General features: G+C 44.0%; 1 protein-coding gene across 23 annotated transcripts in view; it reads left to right on the top strand.

The window, feature by feature from the left end:
* Positions 1-20639, top strand: part of nfixa (nuclear factor I/Xa) — a 110608-nt gene that overhangs the window by 17498 nt on the left and 72471 nt on the right. For 18 of the 23 annotated variants that reach the window (XM_070972857.1, XM_070972929.1, XM_070972967.1 and 15 more), the window contains one exon: positions 18921-19452. In XM_070972857.1, coding sequence (XP_070828958.1) covers positions 18921-19452 — 532 coding nt within the window. Of the gene's footprint in view, positions 1-17106; positions 18039-18920; positions 19453-20639 lie in introns of those variants that run through there. The other 5 variants (XM_070972953.1, XM_070972987.1, XM_070972890.1 and 2 more) reach the window with 5 other exon arrangements.

A 20639-nucleotide genomic window follows, 5' to 3' on the forward strand; every position in this document is an offset into this window, starting at 1 on the left:
TGCTGGAGGCAGACCAGGTCCACCTTACACTGCTTGGCCCAGAGTGAGAGCTGGTAGGCAGGGACAGAGGGATGGGACAGAGGAAGGAGAGCAGGGAAGTGGGAAATGGCACAACATGTCCATGTCAGTGAAACAGTGTCTGAATGCATTTTGATTACATGATAATAAAGAAAAGAAGTTTTTGATTTGTGTGAGGGATCTGTTGACTCTTGAGACCTTCAAAACACATGAATGGAGTTCAAATATTTAAAATCACGCATTGTGCCTCACGTTTGTCAAGATTTACATGTGCACATGTGAAAAATATTAGTTTTTGTTTGTAGCATGTACAAGGCCACTGAGCAAAACCCTGAGGTAGCTTATGGACGGTCCTCTGCGTCTGTGTGTGTGTGTGTGTGTGTGTGTGTGTGTGTGTGTGTGTGTGTGTGTGTGTGTGTGTGTGTGTGTGTTTGTGAATCTGTCTTGGAGGTGAGTTAAATCCAGCACTGCGGTGCTCTGCTCATCCCTTATCTGTGCAGTCTTGCTGACCGCCCATAGAAAATGGATTTATCATGCTTAACTGAGGCAGTTGGCACAACAGGGTAATAGGTGGTTGTCCCCTGGATGGATGGGCATGTGTGTGTGCGTCCGATATGTGTGTGAATATGTGTATCCCCCCACCCCACACACACAGACACAGACACAAACACACACACCTCTGCCTCCTAGTGTGGATTAGGTTTAGGGCTGATCTGTGGCCAGTGGAAGCAGGCAGCCCCTATAGCAGTCTTATGTTGGTCTCTGATATAGTTGTGTTTACCAAGCCATACGGCACACACATGTACGTGTGCACACACACACATAGAGGCACACTCATTTGAAATCAGACTGAACACTCACATATGTTATAGACAGATAGACGGACGTGGTGGAGGAGCAGCAGAGTCACAATCACTTCAGTGTGCTGATACTGAGAACATCTCTCTCAGTTTGGCCTGTGCCAACTTCTGTCGTGAGCGTAGAAAGTGCTCCAAAACTAAATATATGCAGTTACCCAGCAGAGCTGTTGTTGCTGCAATGCTCGCTACCCAATATAATTTTATTTTTGGCAGTGGGTAAGAATTGGGTGTGTGATTGACTGATAATTGCGTATCCTCCCTGTGCAAGAGTGCTATTATTTTTTCTCAGGTTTGAGAATCAAAGGTGCAACAACTAGCAGTTTACCGTCATTTGCACCGTGAAAAGACTTTTGCCAACAAGCGATGAGATGATCAGAGAGTGGAACCCGCAAAGGAATCAGAGGCTGAGAAGGCACAAGAGCCAAAGGACTGTGCTCTTCTTGCAGCTGCTTGGGACAGACTCCCCTTCACCTTCATCCTGCTCCTCCTCCTCCACCCCCTCCACCTCCTCAATTAGCTCCCTTTAAAAGTGAAGTAACGGTTAGTGAGAGATCGGCATTGTTCAAGGATGAGCTTCTGTTGTTGTTGTTGTTGTTTGTCTCTCTCTCTCCTCTCTCTCTCTGTCTTTCTCCATCCCCCTCCTCCGTCGACCCTTTCTTTTTAATTTTCTCAGAGGCTTTTTTGTGGGGGTAACCCCACTGAATGGGACAATGCAGCCTAGCGTGAAATTAAAGCTCTTAGTTAGTTTGGAGTTGCTCAAAAGAGGATTTTACACATGCATGCATTCATACACCCTCCCATACGCTATAGATATAGCTAATTAGAGGAAGTACACCCTATGTCGAGCATCAAGGGCCCAATTAAAAGAGTAGGGGAAACCTCTGTGCGCAAGATCTAGGCCAAATCAGCTCTGTGAATGCATTTCTAGGCCTTGTGTGTGAACAGTATGTCTGCCTTCTTAATCCAGGCGGGAGAATATGGACAAGACTGATATGAGAAGCGCACAAGTTTCATTAACATATGCATGTCACGTACTGGGTAAGTAAATGAAGAAAACAGTCGGATTGATCATCCTGACAGGCGACTGCCTGATTCAAAACAGATTGGCTTGCTCTTGCTGACTCTTCCAAGTCTCATTTTGGAAGTAGTCTTCAATGAAATGTCTGTCATGCATGCACATTACAGTTTTTGTTGATCACATCAAAAGGCATTTATTTATTTGGCACTTATTGGTTCGTGGAGTCTGATGACCGTTTTGCTTTGTCAAATTCATTTGCATGGTACATTAAAAAAAAAAGCAATAAGAATTTAAATAGCGGCTTCTTAGAATAACAACAGATGAAGCAATAATGATCTGCATGTAAAGCGTAACCTGTCTTGATATGTTTATCATATCTTTAAAGTGTAGCTGATGGAAATACGTGAAGCAGACTCGATAGCCACAGCTGAGTTGAATGTAGTTGTAGTCGAATGACTACCTAAGGTCATATATTTTTTGCCCGTGTGTGTGTGTGTGTGTGTGTGTGTGTGTGCAGAGGCTTGCTAATATAGAGCAGCAGCAGTCCACATCGCCTTAGGGAGTGAGAGGTGAAATATTCACCAGACCTAATAAATGTATCTGATACTTGAAGTAAACGCACCAACAATCTTTACTGGCAGTATTATCAAATTGCACACACACACACACACACACACACACACACACACACACACACACACACACACTTGCCTTTGTTCAGCGCTATTTCCTCAATGTAACTACTGGTCATAGAGGCCTGCAGTCCCAGCAAGGGAGCCAGTGAATCCAGTTAGTGAGTCAGACTTTGTGGAACAAAGTGTGCTGCTCTCTGATCCCCCCCCACCTTCTCTCTCTCTCTCTCTCTCTCTCTCTCCCTGGCGCTGGCAGCTTGCCAGGGGTGGAAAAATCTATAAGCCATTGCGTAATATACCATATCTTTACCTTGGTTGAACCCTGCGCAAGATCCACAGCTGTGTGAGCACACAAACAGAGACATGAGTGTGTTCATTGCCTCTGTGTGAAAGAAGGAGACAGACAAGACAGACAGAGGCAGAGAGGACACACAGAGTGGCTTCTTTGTGGCTAGTTTTCAGTGTGTACCCTCATATAAACAGTATCACACCACTTTGATCAAATGCTGCTGACAAAATATTTTCCAAAGTAGACTGAGCACGGCGTTCGGATCGCCTTCTGCGAGTGTTGTGCCAAGAGGAACGTAAGCTGAGGCCATATAAAATTTATCTGTTTTTGGGGGCGAGTCACGTTAAAAATGGAAATCAAATTAACTTCATGTTTTGCTTTAATGACATATAAACTCCATGGCAACACCACTGTGCTTCCAAAGCCAGTGGCGTAAGTGATACTCACTACTGGAGTTACTTGTTCTCCATGCATATCTTTAGAATGGAAATTAATGTGCAAGGCCCCAGGCTGAGTGGCTACCAGGGCCTTTCATGTTTGGCACTCCTCATCCTCATTCGGTTTGCGTTGCGTTGATGTGTTTGGTGCTGTGTTTCAGCAAGTGCGGGCCTCTCTTGCAGTGTCCGTGCACCTGAAGCTTCTTCGGAAGCTTTGTGTCTGAGCTCCGGAGGGAGGGAGCGTAATGTTTTTATTGGACGCATTTTTAACAGGCCTTAGTTGCTGACTCTCAGACTTTTCTGCGGAGTGTTTTGCTACTGTAAGTTCACAGGTGTCATCTCTGTAATTGCTCTTATATAATGCAGAGACAATGACACACACACACACACACACACACACACACAGTGTACAGGAAAAAAGGTAGATGTAAACAGTATTAAGTTTCTTGCAGTGTGCGAATCCCTGTGTGATAATTCCAATGATACGAAACGCCAAACACTATTTTATCAATTTTCATCTTCACTAATATGATCCACTCAGCCGGTGATACTGGCCATCCAAATTTCACATGCTCGGCCTGATTTGGTTTTGATGGTGGTGATTATTATTAAATGATCTGTAATGACTACTGATAATCCCCATGTGCACCCTGGATTCGCTGAGAGGCAGTTGTTTGTTAATGCACCACTGAAACCTAAAACACATACAGATGTGTGTGGGACAAAACCACAAACTCAATTGAGAGCCCTGCCTTTGTCTGAGAGCATGCTCATGCTTAATTTTTACCGGCTTGCTTATGGAAATTTTGCAGCAGACGTGCAGCTTTTCAGCACAGGGCCCCCACATTAAATTCATTTACTTTGCTCGCCCTCAGCTACACAGTGTAAAGGGTCAAACTGTGTAAGTGTGGTGATGGTGGTTTGGGCCTGGGGGGTTGACAGCTGGGTGGGAGAGGGATACAGCATCATTTTTCACCTCATGTATTGCATATGTATTTGTGTGTGTGTCTGTGTGTGTACTGTGTGAACGTGTGTGAGGCGGACTGCTGATATGTTTGTGTTTATTGACTCAAAGAGACGGGCCGTGGCTGCGTACACAGCGGTGTACGGGTGGCAGAGGTCCAGGCTTGGGGGAAACGTGTGTGTTTAAAGTACACACAGGCCTAATTATGCTGATTTAAGCATTCTTGCGGTCCTCCCTCTGGCTTGTGGTGAGTTAACTGGCACAGGGGCGTCCAGCAGAGAGAGAGAGGGAGAGGGAGAGAGAGAGAGAGAGAGAGAGAGAGAGAGAGAGAGAGAGAGAGAGATGGCAAACATAAAGAAGACAGAGACAGAAACTGAAGGCTCAATAAAAAGATGATTTAAAAAAGAAGAAGAAAGAGAAGAGGTGATAGCGGGCTGCAACACAGTGAGAGTGACTACGCAGAGAAAAATGTTGTCCCAGACACTGGTGAAACACAGGAAAAACATACAGCCGCCATCAAACTTCCCAGCAGGTTTTTTCCCTCCACACTTTGGGGTTAAGAGCGCGCCCGCTCTTCGTATTTATTTTTATATTCAGATGTTATGGATTGCTCCGGGAAAAGGCCGTCCCTTTTCCCAGCAAGAGGAATTAATACTGTTTGAATGTGCTCTCTGGAGTCAAAAAAGAGGAATTTTGCAATGGAGTTTACAAGTGAAAACCTGACCGCTGCTAAATAAATAAACTAGAGATGATTAAAAACTGACCCCCGTTTGTTGGCTCTCTGCTTTCTGGCCAGTGTGTGTGCACCTGTCTCCTCTCGCTTTATGCACATGCATGTCCCATGCAGTTAGCAGTGTATGTGTGCCGAAAGTCAGCGACGTGAGGGAAAGCTCACATGCACTATTTGGTTCACGCCAGACACGTTTTCGTGTGTTTCTGTGTGTACTGACTTGTGTATTTTCGCCTGTTTGAAACAGAATGCGGAAAAAATGTGTGTGTGTGTTTTATGCACTTCTGCATTGTGACTTTGTTGCCTAAAAAATATCCTAAGCATCACATTAACACCAAAGAGTATATAAAAGTGCCGTACAGATTCCTTCTGCAGCAGAGCCGAGCACAGATTGATGACGTCGGCCTGTGTGTATTCAAGCCGCCTTTCACGCAGGTGATAAAATCCTGCTGGAGAGGCAGGCAGGACTGCTCAGTGTCTCTGGGTTCATTCCCTGCACTGTATGAGACGGGATCAAGCAACACCAAAGCTCACATGTGCTCTCATCTGAAAATATGCTCTCACGTTCCTTACACTTCATTCCTATCTTTTTTCTCTCTCTTTCTGGTTCTCTCAAAACCTCCCTCTTTCTTTTGCTTTTTCGGTTTGCTTATCTTTGCCTGCTTTTCTCTATCTCACTCTCCCCATCCCTCAACTCTCTCACTCTCTCACACACACACATTGCGTCTTTTACTTCAACCGTCTCTTTCTTCCATTTTACCTCATTCTTTCCAGCCCCCTCCGCTGCTCCTCTCTTTCGTTCCCTCAGGAAGAGCCACAGTCTTATCTGGGATATGTTGGATTTGGTGAGCTTAAAAGCCACTTTACTGACTCCCTGTCGGCCTCTCCAGAGAACAGCTCAGGCTATCTAAAACAGTTTCACCATTCTCCAGGCTTTGTCCGCTGGAATGCTGCTCATCAGACGACTTTTCACTCCCGATGGCCTCTTAATGCTAATCCTTTACCTGCCTCTCCATCTTCTTGACTTCCACCCTCCTCTCCCGTCTCTTTTTCTCCCTCGGCTTCTTTTCTGTTCCTCCACGGACCGAAATGCTTGATAAACACAGATTGGGTTTCTTTGGTGATGTGAAGGAATGCTAATGTATCATAACCATATTACAGTACTTAGAGGAGGCAAATGGTGCCAAGTGGTATCTGGAGAATCAAATCTCTGCACAAGAGCCTTCTCTCCCGTTCAGATTGAAAAACGGTGCTCCCATTTTGATTTTCCTCACTGGAAATATATAAAGCTGAAAGCCCCTCTAGAATTTGATGAAACAATGGCGTCGTTGTATTCGATAATGCAATTTCTCCAGGAATTGGAAGGCTAGCCTAAATAAAGATGAGGCCAAATCCTATTTTGCATCTGATTTTTATTATTATTATTATTATTTTGGATGCCTAAGCACTTAAATATTGCCCAGAACATTCCCCTATATGTACTTCTTTGAAAACAATCCACTGCTGTCCTCTTTGTGAATAAATAGCGCTGTTACAATTTGTCACTGTTTAATGAAAAATAATGTCTTTAGAAAGAGAGCACTGAAATACTGTACTGATACTTGGAAGGCAAAATACTTATTTAAATGCTTGAAGAGTGTAACCAAATGATAAGTGTAAATCCAGAAGCAATCCTAACAGGATATGATCAGACCCAGGGCAGGCCCTCTGTGGCGTGTGGCAGGCAAGCTGGAGTGAGGGAGGATTTGCTCGTTTTATTATTAGGGCCTGCGTGTGTTGTTGATGGAGCAGCTCCATCCATGTTGACTCACAGAGAGACAGCGGTGATGGCTACACTGAGCAGGGGTGTCAGGCTTGGCTGATGACTCCAACTCCCTAAACAGCACTGCAAAGGCAAACCTTTCCTGGTGTGTGTATGTGTGTGTGTCTGCATGTTTATGAGTCTGTTTGTGCATGTGCATTCGTGTGCATGTGTGCGTGTGCAGGCCATACTGCATTTGCATGTGCGTGTGTGTGTGTGTCTGTTTCAGTCCTGACAGCCAAGAAGCCTCAGCAGCATCTGACGTGGCAGCTCTTGCTGCTTTCAGTCCAGCTCTCTCCTTCTGGCTCACTTTTCTGTGATACTATCTTTTCATACAATCACATGTTTATAAATGGAGACTGACTGGTATTTCATACCGGACCAGTTTCGCTGAGAGTTGATAAACACAGTACCATTCCCTGCAAAATAACATGGCAAGAGTAGAATATTTATTGCAGCTAAGAATTTTTATTTTCAATGGGACAGCAGTAAATCTGAGCAGGAAGCGAAGTAAAGGAGGAAAAGTTAAAAAAAATAAAATAAAATAAAAGATAAATAAAATATTTGGCTGGATTCAATCTGAGGCCAGAAAGGGCACATTTGATATACCAAATGCTATGAAGTAGTTGCACTTACAAAAAGCATTGATAACTGCTTTTCACTTACACATTTTCTGATAATAAAAATTCAATATATAAGCATGACCGTTATAAATCTAACACTAACCTAATTTGAAGCTTGGATCAGTTCCCCTCTCCTCCTTTTTCGTCTCCCCGGCCGGTTTGTGAGGTGCCTTTTTATCGAGGTGGGTTTCCACCATTTTATGTCCCCTCTGAGGACATGTACTTATGGCCGTCTGTCTGTGGTACTGTGGTGCTCCTGAGGTCTGTGCGAGGTGGTAGTTTAGGCCGGGGAAGTCAGCGAGCGTGGTCACAGAGGAGATAACTGCACACACTCTCTTCCAGAGGCGCCCGTCTGCATGTCTGTCTATCCACCCCTCGCTTTGGTGGATGATACATCTTCAGAAAAGGAAAGCACTGGTTTTAGAGGATAAAAGTTTCAAAATGATTTAGTTGTGCGTGCGCGCACGTGTCCTCATGTGTTTAAGTGTGCTCGTGTGTGGTTGTGAAGGCTCTTTGTTTCTCGCCTTGCATGTGTTTGTGTGTGTCCTCTGTTTCTTCCGGCCTGGCATGGTGCTCGCCCTACAGGGAATGCCACTCAAAATGAGCTGAGCGACCTTTAACCCTCACACAGCCAGCTCAGAGGAGGCATAACGTGTTGCCATATCAAGAGCCCGTTTCCCTTTAACCCAAACTCTGTCATGTGTAGCAGAGATTAAGACCCGACTCTCAGGAAGCCATTTGGAACAGACACCTTTTAACCCTAATGGGATCAGAGTTGCACATGAAGCCACTTGGAGCAGCCACCCACTCTTAACCCCTAACACTACCAACTCAGCGCAGACAAGGAAGAGTGCACAGGCAAAGGCCCAGCTCATATCATGCCACAGGGAGCGGGCACCGTTTAACCCTCACAGCGCCAACTCAGCACAGGCAAAACTCCAGCTCTCATGATAAGCAGAATTAAATCCGCAAGCTTCAGTGTTCCTGATAGGGAGCTCACTGATGCAGAAATGGGATGCTAATGTAACAGGGTTGGTTTTCCATCTGCAAAGTAGCATGCAAACATTTGCTGCGTTCTAACCATAAATGATAAATTGTAGTCACCAGGTTAAGAAGTTCTATTCTTTTTCTTATCAAGAAATTGAAGACAAAAAAACAAACAACCAAGAGTAATTTGCCACATTAAACCCTGCCAATATTTCTGCCGTGCTCCCACAAGTGTCAGGAAGAAAACAGCCACGTTTCCAGCTCGACAACCATAGAGGTATGAGTTGTAAAGATTTAAAAGGGTTTCATAAAGCCAAGAGTTGTAGAATCTCATCTCATGGTTAATAATTCTTCACTCACTTGGAATCAGTGGGGTTTCACCCACCGCTCAAGTATTTGCTGTGTGCAGCTGAGATGTTAATTAGGAACAATGCAATATCCTGCAGTACTTCTCAAAATATGAAGAAGAAATGGCTGCTGTGTCAACATGACCAAACACATGGTTAAATCACTGCACCTCTCGCATTTCTTTTTGCTTGAGTGAAGGGGGAGGGTTTGTGTGCTCCACTCACACCCTGCTCAACAATCGAGGAAATAATAAATCGCAAAAAAAATAATAAATACATTTGTAGTGCAGTATAGATGAATGTGCCAACCTGCTTACTGCAAATTCTACATTTAATACTAAGTGGTGGCAGATGATTTAATGGTTATACAAACACAGTGGATAAAGAAAAAAATTTAATTTCAAAGAGATACTTTCCCTTTAAGGGAAGTACCAGGGCATGAGTTGTGGCATGAGTGGTTGTGTGTGTAAGAGAGAGAGAGTGAAAGAGATAGAGGGAGAAGAGAGAGAGGGTAAAGGGAGTTTCTGCACTTGCCTGTCTGGCAATGACCGAGGAATGAGTGTACAAGTTTGAGTCTGGGTGAGTCAAGCTGTGTGTGTGTGTGTGTGTGTGTGTGTGTGTGTGTGTGTGTGTGTGTGTGTGTGTGTGTGTGTGTGTGTGAGAGAGAGAGAGAGTGAGAGAGAGAGAGAGAGAGAGAGAGAGAGAGAGAGAGAGAGAGGCAAAGCAGGGGAGAGGGAGTTCTACAGTGAAAGGAGTGAGGGGGAGCAGAGCGAGAGGCTCTGGAAGATGGATAGCAATGGAGATAGAGCGAGCACAGGCGATTGGTAGAAGTGAGAGCGTGAAGCAGCAAAAAGCAGAGGGAGGGATGGCTGAAGTGCAACAACAATATGGACCGCAGGAGAGGGAAAAAAGTGTTAGAGGGAGAGAGAGAGAGAGGGATTTCAGAGCAAGAGGTGAAAGAAATAAATGAAGGAATGGAGGAGTAGATGATGGTGGTGGTCGGGGCCACAGAATGAATGTGTGAGTTGGGCTAGTGGTGAAGCATTTGCATAAAGGGTGAGGGCACTCTGCCCGGGCTTTGGGGAGAGGTTGGCATCTCGCCTTGCCGACTGGCAGAACGAGGACCAGGGAGGAATAAAAGAATGAGGGGGAGAGAAAGAGTGAGAGAGAAAGTCTCTCAATAGTGCATCTCTTGTGTGAGGAGAAGCAGGCCTTGGCTGCTGTTGGAGCAGGGCATGGGGGGGTGGGATATCGGGTTTCATTATCTGCTTGATTCCTGCTGTATTTGCTAACCATGAGGTTCAAAGCCCTCTCTGCAGCTGTAGGCAGAGCATGGTAGTCCATGTGTGCCGCTGGCATGTGCCGACTGGAACGCTGTAGGTGTGTGCAGCATGCACTTCGGTCAGGAGTGAGACAGAAAGTGTGAGACAGACACTCTCCTTCCATGCAAGCTGAAGCTGCTGCACTATGCCATCACCCCACACACACACAACCACTCCACTAGCACCCCTCAACAAACACACACTCCAAGTATCACACTGTCTACTTGACCTTATCAGGAATGGCCGGCCTTGTACGGGGGGGGATGCTGTACTCTTAGTTTTACTGCAGCATCCTGTCGGAAAATGCCACACCAACTGTACGCCTGTGTGTGTTTGAGTCAGTTTGTGTGTATTTGCCATGGTGATGCCATCGAAATCGCTGTAATGTAAACGCACAGACGACACACATGCAGTAGTCTATATGTATTCACTTAGCATACATGTAATCCTATACTGCCCCATCTAGCTGCAGCCACATGTTGAAACGGTTTTATTAAATCATTGTTTGCAACATGCAGCACCAAAATCTCCTAATTTAGTTTGAAATCTATAACTTTGCCCGGTTTTATTTATATAACATCAGCCCTAAGAGAAACATTCTTTCTAATTGACGGCACCGTTATCAAGATTAACATTCAGTTTTGCATTATGAGGAGTAAATGTATAATGTTTCACACAGCCCTTTTTGCGGTTCCCACAATACATTCTGCTGTATGCAGTGAGTTTTTAATTTTGTTCACCAAGTCTAAGCCAAAAAAAAAAACAAAAACCCAAATCTATTTAACAAATGGTCCTCACAAAATGTCTTTTAAAGTTGTCCAAATTGAATTCAGTTCTCTAAATATTTTCAGAATATAAATTGGGAATATTACTCACTTGTGAGGTTCCAGTTATGTTTATAATTAACCGTATAAGGTGAAGTTTATGCAGATGGGCCAGAGTCATAGAAAAACCACACAACCTCAAGAAAATCCTGGCTGAATTAATTTTGGATACTCAAAAAAAAGAAAAGAAAAAAAATCACAAAGAGCTCCTGATCTTATCTGTGATGTGCTTACATTTGAGGCTGAAACAGCCTGCGCAGACAAATCCATCGCACAAACATGAAAGAATATTGAGTATAAAATTACCCAGGTCTGACTGCAGTCATGTCAGAAGCCCCAGCTTGCCATCAGTCCTTGTGTCTCTGGAGCTGTTTAAAGTTCGTTCGCTCTGTCTTTCCCTCTCAGCCTCATGCCACAAATGGCTTCCAGACTTTCACACATAGTAATGCTTCAGTGTGTAAACAGGCGTAATTACAAACGATGCGCAGACACACTTTTAACATCAATCTGTGCCGATGGGAGAAAGAGAGCAGAAAGAGGGGAAGTTTTTTTCCTCTTCCAGGGAGTAGAATGGATGAAAAGGGTTTGAGCTGGATGGAAATGGAAGGACTGGCAGTAATGAAGTTAAGGAGGAAATTTTTAAGAAGAATAATGTGGGTCTGTGTGTGAACGCATGTGTGTGGGCTCGAATAAGTGAATGAAAGAGGAGGGAAAACAGGACACTTATTTTTTCTATTTCATGAGAGTTTCCAAGGAAATAGTAGTTTATGTCAACTCGTCCATAATTATTTTATATCCTGGAGGCTTGTGAGGTTACTAACCCATCACCTCTTAATGGCAGGGTGTTACTCACCGCTAGTCAGCCTGCACACCTTACTTTTCCTGCACAGCAATATGGAAACTTCGTTCAACCCGCAGAAACTTTTTTTTCTCCTCTTCTTCCTTTTTCTTTTTTAACAGAGTGGACAGAAACAGAAATGGTATTATGCCTGCACTGCAGTGTGGTTTTGAAAAGTCCTGAAAAAAATTGATTTATATACAAACCAGCTCCAGCAACCTTAACCCAAATTATTCTCGACCATCTCGAGTGATCAGAGCGTGTGCACGCACACACACACACACACAAAGGAAAAATAGTTCAGATCTCTCACAGTCTTTCCCTTACATCACCGCAGTACTTGTCAATATCTGATTTCACACAGCAGATGTCAAAGATGAATTTCAGTCGTGACACTTCCTGACATGCTATAACCTTCATCAGCTTTCTCTCTGTGTGTGTGTTTCCTACCCTTATTTTACAGGATCATCTTGATTGTTTGTGAGAAAAAATTAATTTCATTAGACAAATGTGGTCTTCAATTACATGTTTTTGCAACATGTTTAAAAATAAGTTCAGCTTTCTCATTAGAATTTTATAACTAAATGGTACTAAAATAAAATGCTGGAAAAAGCAAATGGTGATATGTCTGTGGGTTTCCTGTTATTTCAGCAATAAAATTATTATTATTATTGTTGTTGTTGTTATTATTATAAAACAATTTAGGTGTATAGAAATAGAAGTAGAAATAGAATGTTTTTACAAGGAAACTGATTATGACTAAAATGTTCAGAATTTTCAAATTAAACTGAAAACATCAAAATCTATGCATGAGTTTGATTTTAAAACCAATTACTGTTCCTTGCAAAAATGGATTTAAAATATAGAGATGTTCAGGATATTAGTGTTTATTAATTCACAGCAATTGTTATATGTTTTCCATGTATTTTATTTTTTAAACCAACTAGTTTAACTTTAAACCAACAAATGAAAGAGGTTTTTGAAAATTAAGGGAGGTTGGGTGGTGGTAAAAATCCAATAATATAATATGGAATCATAGGAATAGAACATATGAATAGGGTACTTTTATTAATGTAATATAAAGGAGACCTGTTATTAGGCTGCATGAGTTTTCTGATGAGCCTGGAATTTATTTGTGTTTTAACTGTTTACTTCAACTCACTTATTTCTTTTCAAATTCCATTTTCTCTTTTGTTGGTATCACAATTTAACAAGTGACCTTGAGCTGTTCATATAATGCCAAGGGCCTGAAAGAGCACATTTAACGCCTGTTGACACACAGAGGCATCCTCAACGTGCCGGATGTGGCTTCAAATAATTGTATAACCTGATCTTTCTTCAAACGTATCACATGCAGATGTCATCCCTCTGGCAGTCATTTGCATACCTGAGATACCACAAATTCATTGAGGGTAATTGCTTATTAGAGCTGTGCTTACTTATGCTAATAATACGGTGGGAAAACGCGCAAGTCACGGTTGTTGAAATCAACTGTATGCAAATATAACCCACAGGCAGGTACGAGTCGTCCCTTTAATTTGCATAAAGGTGTTATTGTACCGAATACTGCTCATGCAGGGAAGGAGAAGACAATAATAAATCAGCAACTGAAGGAGGAAACGCTGCATGAACGCTTTAGTGCAGTGCAATTGCTTTGTTTACTAGTGTCTACCTTCATTTGGGTCATACTTCACACTGTTTTTTTTATGTCTTAGCTTCACTACGAAACGAACAACTACCCTAATACATAATCGTTTTTTTTTTTAGAATTAATTTTGACCCTTTCTATTCAACGTAGGCCGCGCGGAACCGAGGCTGGGAGGAGACCGTTAGCTAAGCCCAAGTTCAGCTTCGTGTGTGTGGGGAAGAGGGACATAAGGTTTGAGTTTGACTGGTGTTCAGAGCAGTTTTAATTACGAGAATAAGGCGTTTTCTTTATTTTAACGAACGCGAAATACATAGAGTTACTCACAAACAGACGGGCGGAGGTTAACAACACCGTCCGGCAGGTTCCCAGGCAGGGACAGACAGCCGTTTTCAGCCCAGACTAATGGTACGACGGTGCTGGGAGATGAGGATTTTCAGTTTAACACGGAGGTAGGTTTCTTTTTATTTTGTCTGTAGAAGGGTTTTGTTTTTATATTGTTTTACAAATGAACAGAGGCAGGGTGCAGGCCGTTTTGAGCTACAGGACAGGCCATAACGTCACACAGGAATTTGGTGTGTAGTTGAATCTGTTACACGGATAACTTCTTCAGCCAAAACCTTAATGCAATATAGTCATAAATTTAAGATAGTAAGGTTGGTTAAATAATAACAATTGTTATTTTTCAACCATAGAAACTACCGTGTGAATTTGGTGCCCCTGTACTTAGCATACTCATGTTTAGGCCTCATTTCACAGTGTGTTCTTAACAGTACGACAGTCAGGACACTCGCGCCGTCAGCCTCGCATACACGTCAAAGTAGTGGAACAGGTTAATTTGCACTAAGCACTGAATTTTAGTTTAATGCCACCAAAAGCTTGAATACAACCATTTCAGTTTCCATGGGTTTCCTTTGTCTTGTGCTTTTGGCCTTTGCTTGGCCTTGTTCATAAAACCTGAGGTGGTTTTCATTTCTCTCCTGCGCTCTGAGTTGCACCCTGTCAGGGCAGGAGGGGAGAGGACGGCCATGCCCAGCCTGAACAAAGGTCGTCGTTTTCTCAAAGAGGAGCATGGCAGGCAGAGATAAGATGAGCTCTGCTGAAATGATAGCAGGACAGATACCTGAAGAGTCTAGTGGACAAGGCCCGAAAAACTGCCACCCTGCGTTTTACTCTTAAGAACTGTGTGCAAACAGGACACAGTGTCTGTAATGAGCCGAGGGAAATGTCGATTTGAAAATGGCAAATAAAAAAAATGACACATTAAATAAAACGGTGCCACACAGACTCACTTCTTGGCCAAAATCATAAAAGATCTTGCCTGAACTGCAAATTGCACACAAACCTCAAAGCCTGTGTTATGCTGCTGTGTATAGTTTTGTATTTGGTCCAGTTTCTGATCATAATAGGCCTGGCAGTGGATTTAACTAAGTGATTTTAAAAGGGGAGATTTTTTTTTTTTTTTTTTTTTTTTTTTCGGAAGGATTACATATTTTATACAAATAGTATTTGCTTAATAATATGGATTAAATTATAGTCTCGTAATAGGTTTCTGTCCGTTTTTCATCCTCTTTTTGTTACATAGAGTTAAGAGTTCTGTTCCTGAAAAAATGCTGCAAGGCTGGAACTACAAAAGCAAATGTGTTGTTAGTTTGAATGGACAAAGGAGAGGTTTGGATTACCCTGATAGTAATCTTGGTTATTATCATTTTGCCTGTCAGTAATGGCATGATGATATTACAGGAAGTGACAGTAATACTTGGCACATATCTGTCCTTTTCTTTGTCTGCGGCCCATTCATCAAAAAGTCTAGATCCCTTCATTCTTTTCAAATAAGTGACAAACACACCTCCGTCATTATTCCTCAAAAACAAACACACACATCCTCTTTAATTCCATCTCCTCATGTTTCTTATCCCGTCCTTTTTTTCTTGCCTCCGCCATCTTCTCTCATTCCCACATTTTTCACGTGTTCAGTGTGGCTGTGTGAGGCAGGCGTATGCTAGCATGAACAATCGGCACCCGGCCCGGCTGGACCGGCCTGGTCCAGATGGGGTCTGCCCCCCCCCCACAAACCCCCCCACACCCCCAGCAGTAGCAGTGATGAGCCAACCAGCCAGCCAGCCAGCTAGCCAGCTAGCTACCCACCCGGGTAGCCAACCAGTCATTCACCCAGCCAGTCATGCAGCCTCTCAGCCAAGCTAACAGCCAGTTTGCCAGTCAGTCAGTGGACCAGCCAGTCATCCAGGCTGCGGCTCCTCTGTCAGACACTGACAGAGGGAGCAGGCCAGGCTAAATCTGATGGTCCTCGGAGCCAACCAGAGGACTCTGGCCTTTGTAGGGCGTTCACACAGACAGCCTGTCCCGTTGCGCAGCAGGGGGCTTCAACCCGCAATCAAATGGCCGGGCTCTCAACTTTGCCACATGACAAGTTAGCTTTTTGTGGCTGCCCACTGCCGAGATTCCAGTTTTGACAATGTCTCTATAATTCCTATGAGCCCCATGGACTAATTCATGTAATTTGGACAGCAAGTGTGTTCCTTTTTTTGTAATTTGGAAGAATGCTATTTAAATGCACTTCTAATAAGAGGAGCGGCCCGTGCTTGTTTCATACATATATCAGATTATATTGAATTGATTCTTGGTGAAAGCCTTTGTCTCTGCGATATTTCTCCCATGGTGCACTGGGCACAGCTTGTCCCGCTGAGGTCATGTGGGTCAGCCAATGAGGACAAAGCAATGTGCTTGCCAGTGCAGCTATACAGCCCTGTGCTCTCTCACTTTTTGCTGCTGTTCAATCCCAATCATGTGTCATTGTGCACTTCACATGCAAAAAGATGAAAATCTGGGCAATTTAGCAGCCACATTGTCAATCTAAACTTCTTTTTGCCTTTGCAAAGGCCGGCGGATCTGAATCTGAAAGCATTTGACTAAGCTTTGTGAATTACAGAGAAGCAGTATAGCCTGTTTAAAGCAGTTTGAATATCCTCTTGCCTTAGTCAACAGCTTAACATGTATAGGCTACTTACATGAAGCTGTCCACCACAGCGTTTTCAGCCGTCATTGTCCACTGCATCCTGTCTCTCACCCACAAATGGGATTGCTTTCTAATTTGGTAACAGAAACTTTTAATGTGTTTCTGTGTCTGTGCTGTTGGGGCTTTTAAAGTGGACTAAAAAAAAAAAAAAAAAAAAAGAGCGAGCGAGGGGGAGAGAAGGAGCCAGTTTGGATGTGAGAGTGCATTTTGAAACAGGAGAGCATGTTTTTGGATGGTATTTTTTGTTGGGGGGGTAACGGGCATTTTCTTCCCCCTCCTCTCTTTGTTTGTGTGGTAAATCCAGGAGCAGCTGCTGGTCTCAGGGTCTAGTGGGATTTTGGGCCTGTGTTTTCTCATGCCATCCCATGCCAAGGTGGTGTAACGCGAGCAGAGAGAGAGAGGGAGAGGGAGAGAGGGGTGTCTCTGGAAGGGGGTGGGGGGAATGCAGTTTGGAGAGCAAGCTGGTTTGTTGGGATGGCTGTGACCAGGCTGGTGACGAAGGCAATGAAGGCGGAGGGGGGCGTAGAGGGCTTTAGAAGGCGGGTGCTGTCTGGATTGGATGCATGTAAAATTAATATCCTCTGGACTTTGCCTTTGCACTAGATTGGAACTTGTCTATTTGGCTAATGACGTGCCTTCTGCCTGCACCACACACAGTCTCCGTCTCCCTCCCTCCCTCTCTCTCTCTCTCTCTCTCTCTCTATCTCTCTCTCTCTTTCGCTCGCTGCTCCCTCTCTCTCCACTACCAGCCACCAACCATCCACCCCCCACATCTCTGCTTCTCCCTCTGCCATCTCTCTCTTCCCTCCCTTTCAGCGCTGGGAGCGTGCGTATTGGCTGGGCTGTTTGAGACTCTGTGCCAAATAGGTGGGCCCTCTGCATGTTGGCACAGACTCAGTCAATGGTTAGAGAAGGAAAGTGGAGAGGAAGAGAGAAAGAGAGAGACAGAGTTGGAGAGAAACAGGGGGAAAAAAGAAGCTGCACTCGGGTTTGCCAGCGGTCGTGCACACTCTTCCAACATTGATTCGGTCCTCTTGTTTTGTTTTTTTTTTCTTCTTCTCCTCCGTCCGCACCCCCCTTGTCCAGCTCTCTCTCTCCCTCTCCGTGAGTCTTATGCAGATCCTAGAGAATTGAACCAATAGCACGCGCCGCTTTGCCAAGCATTTTTTTTGTTGTTTTTTCGTCGAGATATTTTTCTCTACTTATTTTTGCAAACACAGAGGCTTGTTTAAGTTTTTGACAATTTTATCCTTTTTGCTGCAATATCTGTTTATTTGGTTTGTGCATGTCCAGCTCTTTTTTTTTTTTTAAATCCTTTTAGACAGAGAGATTGCTGAACTTCTCTACTCTCTCCTTCTGTTGTGCTCTTGAACAGCACCTCTCCTGCAGCTCCTGCCACAGTACCTCCTGTGTTCCTGTGCTGGTATTACACTGCACCCCCTTGGCCTGTCTCCTCTTTCTCAGCTTTTTCCCCCCTGCTGCTTTTATTGGACAGTTTCTCAGCTTCTCTTTTTGCTTAATCTTTTTTTCCTCAGTCTTTTGTTTTCTAATATACGCAGCATTACTTCAGAGCCTTTTGACTTGAACAATCCAGTTACTGTCCTGGTGGCGCATTTTAAGTTTCTTTGCAATCGGCGGGGTGAATTTATGATGAGAGAGCAAAATGGTAAATACCACGTTATTCTTGTTTTATTCACATACGATGTTTTGTGATAACGACTGTTCTTAGATCGTTTCGAGTGCGGACACAGTCATGTTATTTATGGACGAGTGTTTTATGTTTAATTTTAATAATTAGAATTTTGTATGTGAGTTCTCTCAAATGTGATACAAAAGTGTTGTATGCATTATCTGTTATTCAATGTAGTCAGTCTGCATTATGTTTTAGAAATGCTGCAAGTTTTTACTTTTTTCCAGATGTAGATATCCATTTTTTTTTTTTTTTAGAATGAATAATATTTGGCAGAATTAAAACAGCTTTTGTTGTAGTTTTGTAATTGGGTAAATGCAAGTCTGGCTGTATTTTCATTTCTAAATAAAACATTTGTTCGTATTATATTTTTTTGTTTATGCAGGCACATAAATGTTTACATTATTATTTGAAGAAAACCCTCACAGTAGATACTTAATTCCCTTTCTTATCTTTATAACTGTCAGTCTTTCAGTATTGTGTTGTTCAGTGTTTTGTGAAGTGTGTCCTTCAATGTGATGTGTCTGTGTTAGGTGTTCGGCAGGGAGTGTATAGCATCTCTCTCTCTGTCTCTCTCTCTCTCTTTCTCTCTCTCTGTCTCTCTCTCTCTCTTTCTCTCTCTCTCTCTCTGTGCCTCTCGCTCATTCTCTCCCTCCGCTCACACAGAGCAGGCGCTGCTCCTCCATGCTGCGTGCCGGTGCTAACTGCCTCTCTTCTCTCTTCCCTTCCTCACCCCCACTCCCTCTCTCCCCATCCTTCTCTCCCCCATTCTCCCCCTCTCTCTCCACTGCCTCCTCCTGCTTCCCCCCCTCCTCCCTCTCCTCCTCCACCCTCCCTCCGTCCTCCTCCCTCATCCAGGATGAATTCCACCCCTTCATCGAGGCCCTGCTGCCCCATGTCCGCGCCTTCGCCTACACCTGGTTCAACCTGCAGGCCCGCAAGCGCAAATACTTCAAGAAGCATGAGAAGCGCATGTCCAAGGAGGAAGAACGCGCAGTGAAGGATGAACTGCTGGGGGAAAAGCCAGAGATCAAGCAGAAGTGGGCCTCGCGCCTGCTGGCCAAGCTCCGCAAGGACATCCGGCCCGAGTTCCGTGAGGACTTTGTGCTCACCATCACGGGGAAAAAGCCCCCCTGCTGCGTGCTGTCCAACCCCGACCAGAAGGGCAAGATCCGTCGCATCGACTGCCTGCGCCAGGCCGACAAGGTGTGGCGGCTGGACCTGGTGATGGTCATCCTGTTCAAGGGCAGCCCCCTTGAGAGCACGGATGGGGAACGGCTGGTCAAATCACCACAGTGTACCAACCCTGGCCTGTGCGTCCAGCCGCACCACATCGGAGTGTCCGTCAAGGAGCTGGACCTCTACCTGGCCTACTTCGTCCACACGCCAGGTATGTGGCCAACTGGATACTAGACACCGATAGGAAGGGATGCCAACACATAAACACTCGTCATACATGCCCGTGTGCATGCGCATATAGATGTACATGCAGACACACACACATTTGCATAATCATGCACATGAACACACACAGAAACACACCTAACACTGAAACAATTGCTTGTATAACACATAATTAAATAGGGAGGGCATGACAGAGATAAAAATTCATAAGGCTAAGTTTAAGAGTAGTAAGTTTCAGGAACACACTAAAAATGTGTTTCAAATTTAGGAGAGAGTTAACATTGTAATTTGGCGATCTAATGATTTATAGAAAAATTGTGAATTCACAAAAGTTTTCATTTAATGATATTCTGCTACATAAATAAAGCAAACGTTTACTTCTGAGAAACAGAATGAAAATCCCTTCTTGATTTTGTTCTCTTAGCAAACAACAAATAGTTTTGCTTTTTGTCTTTTTTGAATTTTTCCTTCTTTTCTTCTGTTTATTGGTGTTTGTTTACATGACAACATAGTATCAACAGTAATAAAAAGAATATGTGAGTGTGTGTCAAGGGCATTCGGCCAGCGTGGTCTGGCAAGTACGCGTTCATTTTTCTGAGCAAGGCATTTGCGGCTTCATATGAGCATGTATTTTGTGTTTTTTATAGGAAGGAATTTGCATGCCCGTGTGTGCGCGAGTGTTTTTTTATGAGATGATCACCACTGTCAAATTGTGTGTTTTTGTGCAGCGAGTGAGAGTTGCTGTTTATAAGATTGTACTCAGTCTGTTGAAGTGTATGTGCCACGATAAGGCCATTGTAGCCAGGGATCGTCATTTGGCCACAGCCCAGCTTGTGTGTGTGTGTGTGTGTGTGTGTGTGTGTGTGTGTATGTGTGTGTGTGTGTGTGTGTGTGTGTGTGTGTGTGTGTGTGTGTGTGTGTGTGTGTGTGTGTGTGTGTGTGTGTGTGTGTGTGTGTGTGTGTGAGAGAGAGGGAGAGAGAGAGAGAGAGAGAGAGACAGAACAGAGCCGCGAGTCTCCTGCTCTCAGGCCGCAGGCTGCTGCCGCCTTCACCGTCTGCCTGAACGCTAGCACCACGTTGGACCTGGCTGCCAAACACACACTCACACACAAAACGCCAGTGCTCACAGACAGCCAGTACTATTGCAGCCACCTTCACACCCATACACACACA

The sequence above is a fragment of the Chaetodon trifascialis genome, chromosome 2 (genome assembly GCF_039877785.1).
Source record: "Chaetodon trifascialis isolate fChaTrf1 chromosome 2, fChaTrf1.hap1, whole genome shotgun sequence".
NCBI lineage: Eukaryota > Metazoa > Chordata > Actinopteri > Chaetodontiformes > Chaetodontidae > Chaetodon > Chaetodon trifascialis.